Source organism: Gymnoscopelus braueri, assembly GCF_963280865.1.
Source record: "Gymnoscopelus braueri genome assembly, chromosome: 8".
Lineage (NCBI taxonomy): Eukaryota > Metazoa > Chordata > Actinopteri > Myctophiformes > Myctophidae > Gymnoscopelus > Gymnoscopelus braueri.
In genome coordinates, this window is record NC_137609.1 from 49,391,315 (window position 1) to 49,404,968 (window position 13,654).

The 13,654-nt window shown below is 39.1% G+C and overlaps 1 protein-coding gene across 1 annotated transcript in view; it reads right to left on the reverse strand.

Annotated features, from left to right (window-relative positions):
- The window catches only part of LOC308090381 (arginine--tRNA ligase, cytoplasmic-like), a 46,171-nt gene that overhangs the window by 11,712 nt on the left and 20,805 nt on the right, over positions 1-13,654 (reverse strand). Inside the window, exons 10-12 of the mRNA XM_080435530.1 lie at positions 13,269-13,447; positions 10,604-10,713; positions 2,404-2,509 (exon numbers count right to left, since the gene is read on the reverse strand). Coding sequence (XP_080291656.1) covers positions 2,404-2,509; positions 10,604-10,713; positions 13,269-13,447 — 395 coding nt within the window. The remainder of the gene's footprint in view (positions 1-2,403; positions 2,510-10,603; positions 10,714-13,268; positions 13,448-13,654) is intronic.

Sequence of the window (13,654 nt, forward strand, 5' to 3'; positions counted from 1 at the left end):
GTTATTAGTTACTGCTCCAAAAACGTAATTAGTTACTTTACTTAGTTACTCAATTATGAAAGTAACTAGTAACTAGTTACTTTACTTTACTTTTTAAAAAAAAAGAAGAAAAAATGTATAAAATGAAATAAAAATATATATATTATTTCCGAATGATTTTGATAGGCTATACATAAAAACGTTTATTTGTTTCTTCTTCTTTAGAAATATTTTCTTTCACATCAGGATGTAATGATCATTACACTCAGAGCAATACAATAACCCACCTATCTCCCACACTCCCTCCCCAGTCAGTTATCAGTTTGAATGAATTTGATGTCATTTGCATATAGATGTGAGTGGCCTTAATTTAAGATTTTATATTTACATTTATTTTATATATGAGGGGCCAAATACATATAGCCTATATTTTAATCACATGTTAAGGCCCAATACTGCAATAGCTGCATTATTTTAATAGCATACGTGAACAGCATACGTGAACATAAACGAAAACAACATTATTAGGGTGCAGCTGCAGCGCAAACAGTAGCCATGGTTCACATGACGGTGAGTCCTTGTTTATATTGGTGTTCATTTTTTTTACATTGCCAACTCTCACATGTACATAAACGTTCAAATTTCAAATATAAAGTGCTTACCCCCGAGCCACGGATGTTACAAGGTGATCCGGACCGCGATAAGTACCCGTATCTCCCATATTGTTCAATAAAAAGCATTTTAATCCCATCGCCGAACATTTTCTTTTTCTTTTCTTTTTTTTTGGCAATGTATCAGAGTGCAATACACCTCCCAACCATTAGTGTCGCATGATCGAAAGCATCGGAGAAAATTTGGAGAAAATGGCCGGCGATCGGATTAAAATGCTTTTTATTGAACAATACGGGAGATACGGGTACTTATCGTGGATCGCCTTGTAACGTCCGTGGCTCGGGGGTAAGCACTTTATATTTGAAATCTGAACGTTTATGTACATGTGAGAGTTGGCAATGTAAAAAAAATCGAACACTACTATAAAGCAGGGACTCTAAGCACCATGACTGTCATGGTATGACAGTCATGGTTTCAGGGCTACGCAAACAGATGAGTTTTACTTCATCAATTCATTCCATCGTCCCAAAACTCCCCGCCCCACGCACCTTTTGAGCGGGCCACCCGCGGCCGCTCCATGGTCGCTGGATTTTGACCCGTGGGCGATTGTGTTTTAGGACGACAGACCCCACATTCAACCCGTGTGCACGCCGTGTGCGCTACTCGGCGCAGAGAAAGAGGGTTTTCGTCACACAGTGAATGAGCTACTTTTCCCACCACTGTCTTATTATTATTTATGACATTATTTTGCCATAAATGAGCGTGCCTTGTTTCATAGACTGTAAGTGTTGCTCTCTCTCTCTCTCTCTTCATTTATTATTATAATGACCATGAGCAGTCTGGTGTTTATGTATTATTATATTATTTAATATTATAATGACCATGTGCGAATGCGCGATGACGTCATCGTTTCTCAAAATCTCCGGATTACATGTCCACACAGATCCACTGAAACGCATGTTTTGGAAAACCTTCACTTATTTATCCGTTTACAAAAATATCAGTTTTAGCGGCCAAAACACTGTTTTTGGCCGCATGTGGCTGAAAGGCCCAAACGCACACAAAAATGTGCGTTTAGAAAAAGATCCATGTACGTGTAGCCTAGGCCTTAGTGTAGCACAGTGGTTCACAAACCTTTTAATTTCAAGGACCCCAATAACTCTGAGTGTACAAATGGAACCAAATGGACCCCTAAGGGTCCATTTGGTACCATTTGTACACTCTCAGAGTTACACACCCATAAGGGGCCATTTGGTACCCCCTCAAGGAACCATGAGGGTCCCTGGTCCACAGTTTTGAGACCCACTGGTGTGGGACCATATCAGCACCCTGACTCTGTTTGACCAGAATGGAACAGAGCCTTCATTAGTATCATTGGTAACACCTGTGAAGGAAGTAAGAGGAGGCCCAATTTCTTTCCAGAAGAAAAGTGTAGTTTTTAAGACTTTTAAAGGCAGAATTCATTCAATTCTCTCTAGAAACAGGTTGTATCAAATATGAAAGAATATCATAAACGATGCAGAGCCACCCCCCTTTATTCGTCAGACTTCGGTGCTCTATTTATCATGTACCTGTAAGGTCTGCACACCTTTCTGTCTGTACACCTATCTCTCTCTCACTCTAAACCTGTCTTTCTGTCTCTATTTGTACACTCTCAGAGTTAAACGAACACAGAGTAATTCACAATTTAGATTGGGGGTTTCAGGGATGAAACATGTTATCAAAGGGGGGTCCGTGGTCTAATGCTTATCAAACTGGGGGTCCTTGAAATGAGACAGGTTGAGAATCACTGCTCCAAACCCGTCCACTGACCTTTTCTCGTTCTTTGTCCTGCAGTTTGTCCATGGATCGCTTCAGACCTTCGTCCAGCAGGTCCATCAACCTCACCGTGTCTCCTGACCGAGTCTTAAACTTCTTCCTGCGCACACACACACACACACACACACACACACACGCACAAACGGTTAATCACAATCATTTGACAGAGAACTATCATTTCAATAATCAAATAATGGTTTCAGTGCTGAATCATAAATATTTGTGAAAATCTTACGCATTAATACATATTTCGTAATGATGTGCTACTTACAAAATGTGAATGTTTGTATTTGTTCCATATTAACCCATTGAGACCTGAAGCCGATTCTACATGTCTCCTAAATCTCAACAGTATGCTGAAAAACGTATGTTTCTATATCAGTGGTTCTCAATCTTTTTCATGTCAAGGACCCCCAAAATTGTATTTGGCCGCGGACCCCCATCAAAATATTTTGTTCCAGGGACCCCCCAGAAGCAACGATTTGAGTTAAAAAAGTCCTTGTCCCGCAAGGACTTTCATGAACGTCCTGTTAAAAGGAATTATCCTTATATATTCAAAGATTTGCACACATTTTCACGATTTTTCAAAAATAGCAGATCTACAAGCTCATAGCGCGGCACTCTGTGCCGCGCTATGAGCTTGTATATCTGCTATTTTTGAATAGCCCAAAGTGTAAAATAATGCTTTTTAGCTCAAATCTAAAAATGACACAGTTCCAGGTCTTAATGGGTTAATAAATGAAAGCTTACATTATTGACTGCTGGGTTCACAGAACGTGATGAGCATCAAAAAACTAAATGGACGGATGAACCAGTGATAACACGATGGGTTTTAATAATGACATAGCTCAGACGTGGAGCTCTTTCACATGGACATGAGGCTTACCAACACTTAGGGCTGTCACGACCATGACAATCTTAGTTGACGATACATTGTCCTCCACATTACGTACAAATGTAACATTTTTGAAAATACAGGATTTTGGAACTCGTAACTAGAGTATTTCTACATTGTAGTATTGCTACTTCCAAGTAAAAACTAAAATGGGAGTACTTCTTCCGCCGCGGTGGTCTGCACGTCAAGGTGTGAGTTATTAGGATGTGTGGTGTGAACCTCAGGGAAGCATGGGACGCAGGTGGGGGGTCTTCTAAAGCCTGTTAGGAGGCTGTTAAGTATTTAACTCTTTAAGACCTGAGGCGATTCTTCAAAATGTTTTCTAAATCCTAACAGTTTTTTTTTTTTCTAAATCCCAATTTTTTTTTTTCAAGATTTTTCAAAAATAGCAGATCTACAAGTTCATAGCGCGGCACTCGGTGCCGCGCTATGAGCTTGTATATCTGCTATTTTTGAATAGCCAAAGAAACCTAAAGTGACACAGATGCGTTCCAGGTATTAATGGGTTAACGGAGTGTTAAGCCATCGGCGTCCGGCTCCCGCTGTGCCAACAACATCAGGGATGACCTCCCGCCGGGTGTAAGACTGATTAAGGGAAAGCGCGACGCTGGGAGATTTATTGAGGATTCCAGGTATTGTAGCTTCTACGTCCCGCGGAGACTTAAACCGTCTTTAAAAAAGCTGAGACACTCTTCTGGTCCGGGGATGCAACGATCCCTTATTTCCTTAACCATTATTCTATCCATATCTTTATAGACGAATGCGTATTTATTTTCTTTCATAAATCAAAAAATCCACACAAACAAAATTAAATTGACTTTTTATAATCAATTAATCGATTGGTCCGATTTAACCACGCAGCCGCTAGCATCACGATTCTGGGGTGAACATTTACAGAAAAGAGCCGTTCTACATGGAACGGCTGTTTTCGGAGGTTTAGTGTAGACAAAAAATAAGAGCGCCGTCAATCACGTATTAGAACCAAGTATACAGTACAGGGTGTGATTAAGCCCCCATGTTATACAACGGTCAACAGGGTTTGACCGCTGTACTTCTGGACACCATTTTACTATGTACCAGTTACAGCTACAGTTACCAGCTACAGTGGGCACCCACAGGCGCCCACTGTACCTGTAGACAAAACACTCACACCCTGGATTGGCGAGAACGCTAAATAAAGTACTTGTACTCATGACAAATTGATGTCAATGCTACAACTTCTCACAAAGCTTTAAAATATACATGGACACACACCAAATTAGATCCCTGGGCCCAACGCTGATGTGGTCACTGTGTGTGTGTGTGTGTGTGTGTGTGTGTGTGTGTGTGTGTGTGTGTGTGTGTGTGTTTCATTCTTAATGAGACATTAGCGCATTGTGTCATCCATCAATCATGTTGTTCCTCATAAACACGCTCAGACTTGACAAGCTGAGCGCACGCAGGGGGTAGATGATCTCACACACACAGCGTCCTGTGACATCCTGTGACGTATCTTCTATTGTTATAAATAACCATATTCGTGACTCGTTGTGGGCTTGTAGATCGGCTATTTTCGGCGAGCGACACTGTGGTAAGGCAGGGTACTGTATGAAGCAAAGTCCATGTCACCATGGTGTGGTTTAAGTCCTCAGATAGATCATCTCTGCTCAACATGTATGTATGTACACCTCAAGTATTTTTCTCCCCTAAAAAAGAAAACACAGCTAAAAAGGAGCTTTCCATTATCTTTGTCTTGGCTCTGCTCTATCTCTGACCTCATTTAGTATTTCATATCCTATGAATTATTCATGCGTAATCTCTATCCTCCACAATTGTGTCATCCAATGAGTATCCACAGCAAATAAACAAACACTGGATGTACCGCGACCAAACACAACAAGCTTGCAGTCACTTCCAGGACCCGTGGGTGGTGGTGGAAGAAGTACTCAGATATTTTACTTAAGTAAAAGTAGCAATACCACAATATAAAAATGTCTGTTACAAGTAAAAGGCCATGTGTTCAAAATGTTACTTGAGTAAAAGTACAAAAGTATTGGCATCAAAATAAACTTTAAGTTCCAAAAGTAAAAGTACTAAAATGTTTGAAAATAGCAGATCTACAAGCTCACAACGTGAGCTTGTAGATCGGCTAGCCTCATGTATAAAATAGGGCTAAAGTGGTTCATGTACATTTTATAATATAGTCGTTTATATCTGAAAAGTAACTAGTAAGTAAAGTTTTCAAATCATTGTAGTGGAGTAAAAGTACAATATTTGCTTATGTTTATATATATTATTTAATAATATATTAAATAATATTTGAGATGTAGTGGAGTAGAAGTAAAAGTACTGAAAACTGGAAATACTCCAGTAAAATAAAAGTACCTCAAAGATTAAGTACAGTACTTAAGTAAATGTGCTTAGTTACTTAACACCACTGCTTCCAGGACCCGTGGGTGGTGTTGGGTTTACAGGGGAAGCGCTTGTTCTCACTGAACGTCCCGGAATACTTACTTCCTCATTGACTAATGCTGCGTTCACTGAGGCTCTGATTAGAGAGATCCAGTAGAACTAAGACACGTCATTTTATGCTGGGAAATAGCCAGTGGTGGAAAAAGTACTCAAGTTCTTTACTTAAGTAAAAGTACCAATACTGCAGTATAGAAATACTCTGTTACAAGTAAAAGTCCAGAATTAACAAATTACTTGAGTAAAAGTACAAAAGTATTGGCATCAAAATGTACTTTAAAGTACCAAAAGAAAAAGTACTAAAATGTTTGAAAATAGCAGATCTAAGCTCACAACGCGCGTTGTGAGCTTGTAGAGCTTGTAGATCGGCTATTTTCAAATAGCCTAGGTATAAAACAGAGCTAAAGGGGTTATTGTATGTTTCATAATATCATAATTTATATCTGAAAAGTAACTTAAGTTTTCAAATAATTGTAGTGGAGTAAAAGTACAATATTTGCCTCTGAGATGTAGTGGAGTAGAAGTAAAAGTATTGAAAATTGGAATACTCAAGTAAAGTACAAGTAAAGTAAAGTACAAACACTTAGTTACTTTCCACCACTGGAAATAGCCAATCCACAGACGCGTTGTGAGCTTGTAGTTCGGCTATTTTGTCACATAGCCAGGTATTAATTAATCAGGCATTACGTTGCCACGAAGGCCTGCCAAAATAAAATGTGGTGGATTTAATCTACTGTAGATTTTGTCGACTAAATTCTTATATTTAGTCAACTAAAACTGGACTAAAGCTAAAACATTTCGGATGACTAAAATATGACTATAACTTAAGTGGAATATTATTCAAAAGACTATGACTAAGACCAAATCAGATTTGTACAGCGCAGTCAAACCCAATGGAGGATTTAACTGGTTAACACCGAGGCTGAACAGCAGCGGAGTAATCATATTTATATTGTGATTAGTAATAATTATATAGGATATTCTCAAATCCTTGCTTTCATTTGAGATCGGACTAGGCGGGCCGTCATGCTCGTTTCAGCACAGCTGGAGAGCCTGGTTGGAACATACCTGTTATATAATAATGCTTTGGAGATGATATGCAGACGTGAAGAAACGAGCAGGATTTTCACGATGGGGGGGGTGGTGGGCGATTGTTTGTCTGTCTGGACCAGCGATTTGTTCCGGGTATAAAAAGGGGATTTAGTAGGGGGTACTAAGTGAAAAATCGTTACGCGGCGGATAAAAGCATGAAATTTGATACAGATGTCCCTTGGGTCATCCTAAAACATCCTAGAAGGGGTGCCCAAAAAAATCTTAAACGGGAAGTGAGTTATGGACAAAATCCAAAATGGCCACCTAAACTGTTGACCGTTGACTCAAAAGACACCAAAATAATCTCCAAAAAGCATAAAATGTGGCACACATGTCCTTTGGGTCATCCTAAGACATCCTAGAAGGGGAGCCCAAAAAAATCTGAAACAGGAAGTGAGTTATTTACCAAATTGAAAATGGCCGCCTAGTGTTGTCGATTGACTCAAAAGACAACTAAAGAATCTCCAAAAAGTATAAAATGTGTCACACATGTCCCTTGGGTCATCCTAAGACATCCTAGAAGGGGTGCCCAAAAAAGTCTTCAACAGGAAGTGAGTTATTGACTAAATTGAAAATGGCCGCCTACAGTGTTGGCGATTGACTCAAAAAGCCTATAGAATCTCCAAAAAGTATACAATTTGGCACATATGTCCCTTGGGTCATCCTAACACATCCTAGAAGGGGTGCCAAAAATAATCTGAAACAGGAAGTGAGTTATTGACTAAATTGAAAATGGCCGCCTACAGTGTTGAAAGATGATGCAAGATACCTACAGAATCTCATAAAAGCATGAAATGTGGTACAAATGTCCCTTGGGTGATCTGAACGCATCCTACAAGGGGTGCCCAAAAAGGTTTTAAACAGGAAGTGACCGCCTAAAAGCAGTTGACACAAAAGAAAACATAAGGGGACTTCATAAAAGTGTATAATTTGGTATGTACATTGAGTGCTTCTTAATATATCCTAGAAGGGGTTATTTATTTGTTTGCTTGTTTATTAAACTTTTTAGGAAGGGACCATGTTGAAGAAATTCTAAATGGCTGTTTAAACAGTTGACCATGGCAGTCTGCATATTATGCTGACTCAATACGACAGGTTATGCAGTGCATAACTTGCCGTATTTTGTAGTCTACCTTCTGTTTTCATTTCTACATCACTTATTTATTTTACTTTCTGCATAATTTTTTTATTGTACTCTTTGAATCTTCTTTATTTATCTAACTCTCTGCATATTCTCATTTATTTTACTCTGCATCTTATCTTACTCTGCATATTCTTATTTTACTCTCTGCATCTTATTTATTTTGCACTCTACATCTTCTTGCTTGTTTTACACTCTATCTTCTCATGTATTTTCTTCTTGATCATTACTGTTTTTTTGTGATTAGTGTTTAGTAACTACATGTATTCATGTGTGCCATTTCGCAATTACCAGCACATTGGCATAATGCTCTGCAAGGTAACCCAGCATCCCGGCATCTACACTTTCTCGAACAGAAGGGCTCAGCTTTGCAGCCACACTTGAGTTCTCTACAAACTTAAGCAGCCTCTGGCAAGAGTGTCCATAAAGGTGTCCACGAATCAGCGACTTTAATTTATTTGTCAGGAGATGGTACAGATTGCATAGCTTTCAGGCTTCTGGACCAAATGCTAGATTGGCTGCTCGATTTGAATATTGTAGCAGTGCCCGTGTGGGAGGAGTGTTTTCCATTGAGAGACTATTCAAACTTTTTTTGGCACCCCTTAGGATGCATTCAGATCACCCAAGGGACATTTGTACCAAATTTCATGCTTTTATGTCTTCATGTCTTTTGCATCATCTGTCAAGACTGTACACAGCCATTTTCAATTTAGTCAATAACTCACTTCCTGTTTCAGATAATTTCAGGCACCCCTTCTAGGATGTCTTAGGATGACCCAAGGGACATGTATGCCATTATGAGATTCTTTAGTTGTCTTTTGAGTCAATCGACAACACTGTAGGCGGTCATTTTCAATTTTGTCAATGACTCACTTCCTGTTTAAGATTTTTTTGGGCACCCCTTCTGGGATGTCTTGGGATGACCCAAGGGACATGTATGCCAAATTGTATGCTTTTATGAGATTCTTTAGTTGTCTTTTGAGTCAATAGATAACACTGTAGGCGGCCATTTTCAATTTTGTCAATAACTCAGTTCCTGCTTAAGATTTCTTTGGGCACCCCTTCTAGGATGTCTTAGGATGACCAAAAAGACATGTGTGCCAAATTGTATGCTTTTATGAGATTCTTTAGTTGTCTTTTGAGTCAATCGACAACACTAGGCGGCCATTTTCAATTTAGTCAATAACTCACTTCCTGTTTCAGATTCCTTTGGGCACCCCTTCTAGAATGTCTTAGGATGACCCAAGGGACATATGTGCCAAATTTTATGCTTTTTGGAGATTCTTTTGGTGTCTTTTGAGTCAACGGTCAACAGTTTAGGTGGCCATTTTGAATTTTGTCCATAAGTCACTTCCTGTTTAAGATTTTTTTGGGCACCCCTTCTAGGATGTTTTAGGATGACCCAAGGGACATCTGTATCAAATTTCATGCTTTTATCCGCCGCGTAACGATTTGGCCATTTTTTGTGCTTAGTACCCCCTACTAATTAGTATTTATTTTTCCTACACTCTCAGCTAAATCCTGCTGTTTAACACATTCAATCCAGGATCTCTGTCATTTTACATTTATTTGGATATTCAAAAAATATTTTTGATAAATATAGATATTTTTTTGCAAATCTTTGAATATATATTTTTTCAAGCAAACATTTGTAAAGAAGCAAAGATTTTTGTTACAAATGTTCGCTTTAATTTGTGCAAATCTTTTGATTACTTTATACTTTTTAAAGCGAACATTTGTAACTAAAATCTTTGATTCTGGGGGTCCCTGCAACACAATTATATTACAAATGTTTGCTTTAAAAAAATATATATATATATATATTTGCAAAAATGTTCAAGATTTTTCTAAAAATAGCAGATCTACAAGCTCATAGCGCTGCGCTATGAGCTTGTAGATCTGCTATTTTTGAATAGCCCAAAGAAATCTAAAATGACACAGATGCGTTCCCGAATTGAAGGGGTTAACACGGACATCCTGCTGTGCTTTGTGTGTGTGTGTGTGTGTGTGTGTGTGTGTGTGTGTGTGTGTGTGTGTGTGTGTGTGTGTGTGTCTCTTCTGATAGAATAACTATTCCCCAGAGTGCTTAGACGTGTCAGTCCCAATAGGATAATTGGCTGTTGTAGTTTAGTATCTTTTCGGTTGTAATTATTCCTTTGCTTTGGCCCCCGTTCGTCCTCCCTCTGTTGTTTCAGTGTGAACTTAAAAACCCTTTCTCTTTCTCTCTCTCTCTCTTTCTCTCACTCTCTCTCTCTCTCTCTCTTTCTCTCTCTCTTTCTCTTTCTCTCTCTCTGTCATGCACATTAAGGTTGTGCATGACTGACCCAAATCAAATCCCCCCCCCCCAAAAAAAATGTACTGTTCTGGTAAATCTTCTACAATGTTCTGCAGGGGATCAACTGTGGAGGGATTATCGTTATTCTGTGAATTAACCTTGACCCAAAAGGTCACAGTGTCTTAACCTTTTCAATTAAATAAGTTATGTTTCATAGAATCTCTCAAGAAGAGAAGATTCTGCATCACCACTGCCCTAAACGTGTAGTGTTGTTGTTGTTTGTTGTTGTTAGTAGGAATAAACAAACACGTGTGTGTGTGTGTGTGTGTGTGTGCGCTCTTACTTGTCCTCCCCGAGGACGACCCCAAACCCTGCATGTTCCACTCGTGTCACCTGGGGGTCGTACCAGCCAATCATCTGAGCCGCAGCGAACACCACCTGGAAGTGAGTGCCCTGTGATTGGACCACACACACACACACACACACACACACACACACACACACACACACACACACACACACACACACACACACACACACACACACACACACACACACACACACACACACACACACACACACACACACACACACACACACACACACACAATGACATGTCTTAAATGTCATGCCATGTGAACCGTACAGTGAACCAGCCATATGTCAGAGCTAGAATATAATTGAATGTTGACCGCCTAAAAACTAGGGATGTGTAAAAGTGAACAAAATGAAAATCGATTACTATAATTCTATTCTTACCGACTATTCGAATATCCGACCACCCAAAATTTTTTTTAAAAAGAAATTAAATAATGTTTAATGGGATTTGTTTGGGTGAAATTGTTCTGGGGATTTTCATCAAATGACTCATAGGTTACAATAACAGCATTGCATTGGCCTATAAACTAATTTTCAGAAATTAACAAAGACAGTAGCATGTACATCTTTTACATTATTGTAACTAAACTATTAAAGACGTGGTGAAATAAACAATATAGCCTTTGCAACAGAACTTTTTTTTTATATTCGATTTTTATCCTACGAACGACTATTCGATTATTCTAATAGTCGGACTCATCCCTACTAAAAACAGATTCCATCCATCCAGCCATCGCTCTGCCTTTCATTTCTCTACATCCTATCTATCTATCTATCTATCTATCCCATCCATCTTTCTATCTCTCTCTACCTACCGCCTATCTAGCGGTCGCCTTGCAACTGGTCTACAAGATACCCATCAAACTACTTCAACAACGTCACTCAAGTCCACAATCACTACACCAGTGGGAGACCCACTAATCACGTCCAACCCAGATTTGGCTCCAACAAGGGGTTACATTAGTTCTCCGGCTATGCCACAAAAAATGTGGAACACCCTACAGTACCAACAGTCATAAAGGAGTGTGAATCCCTACTCTCCTTCAAAACCTCTCGCTATAAAAGAGCACTTACAGGTTGGCTGTAAAAGTCAAAGCCTAGCAAACTGTTTTCAAACCGTTTATGATGTTCAGCATAGTCGTGTATATTTGTCTGTCATTTAATGTTTCGATGAAAAGAGTACAAAGGACCTCAATGGAAACAAGCCATAGGCTTTCTTGGGTTTAACCCATTAAGACCTGAGGCCGATTCTACAAATGTCTTCTAAATCCCAACAGTATTCTGAAAAAAACGTATGTTTCTATATCAGTGGTGCTCAAACCTTTTCATGTCAAGGACCCCCAAAATGATATGTATTTGGCCGCCGACCCCCATCTCAAAATGATTTGTTCCAGGGACCCCCCAGAAGCAAAGAATAGAGTTAAAAATGTTTGCTTTAAACAGTATATATTTCAAGATTTTGCACACATTTTCACGATTTTTCAAAAATAGCAGATCAACAAGCTCGTAGCGCGGCACTCGGTGCCGCGCTATGAGCTTGTATATCTGCTATTTTTGAATAGCCAAAGTGTAAAATAATGCTTTTTAGCTCAAATCAAAAAGTGACACAGATGCGTTCCAGGTCTTAATGGGTTAATGTTTCGATGAATTGAGTACAAAGGACCCCAATGGAAACAAGCCATAGTGCTTTCTTGGGTATAAAATCCTCTTAGCAGACCTTGTATTGAACTGTACTTTCCCGTGATATTTTTTACAAACTGCTAATAAAGTATTCAATCAAATTCAAAGCCTATCTACCTATTTATCTAACCGTGATGTTATCCCGGCTGCTACGGCATTAGATTCGTTTTTATACCCGATGCTCTTTTATAAATTTCTTAAAACCGTGACACTTTCAACTGTTCAAATACGACTTTGATGAGGCTATTTTTATACATACGTTTCCATCTATCTACCGCTAATGTTTAATCATGCACCTACCTTATGTATATAACGGACTCGTATATTTGATTTGGCTGTGCCTTCCTGTAAATTTATGCCGTTCCTTTGCTCTACATTTTCTTTCGCCTATTCTTCCTGTAACTGCAATTTTTAGAGCTCACAAAAAGTTATGTCGGCCGCTCTTACACCTGTAACCTTGTGATGTCCGTCTTTCTTGTCTTTTTCTACTATCTATCTATCTTTCTTGTCTTTTTCTACTATCTATCTATCTTTCTTGTCTTTTTCTACTATCTATCTATCTTTCTAACTATCTATCTATCTCGTCTTTTTCTACTATCTATCTATCTTTCTTGTTTTTTTCTACTATCTATCTATCTTTCTTGTCTTTTTCTACCATCTAAAAATATTTTAAAATAGCATCTACAAGCTCACAACGCGTCACGATGCGACGAGTTGTGAGCTTGTAGATCGGCTATTTTCAAATAGCCTATGTATAAAATAGGGCTAAAGTGGTTAATGTATGTTTTATAATGTAAAAATGTATATCTGTAAAGTAACAAATAGTTGTAGTGGAGTAAAAGTACAATACTTGGTCTCTGAGATGTAGTGGAATAGTACAGTACTTGAGTAAATGTACTAAGTTACTTTACACCACTGACAGACACAAACACACCCACACAAACACACACCTGCCCGCTGTCTGTGACGTAGATGATGATGTCGGCGCGCTCGTCGAAGATCCGGTGTCGCAGCGCGGCGAGGTCAGAGGTGTCGTAGGTGTAGCCTCCGTCTGACTTCACCACCGTCAGAGGAATGGGCTGACCCGGACAGAACACCACCTTACGACCTTCATCCATCTCCACCAGCCCTGAGGAGAGAGAAGAAGAGGAGGGATTATGTTTAAATAACATGTATTATATTCATCGCTATCATAAACTTCACTAGGCTGAGGAAGAGAAGAGAAGAGGAAACGGGAGAGGAAGATGAAGAAATAGAGGAAGGAGATAGAAAGGTAATACATATATAAGAGAGAGAGAGACAGACAGAGACAGAGACAGAGACAGAGTGTGTGTGT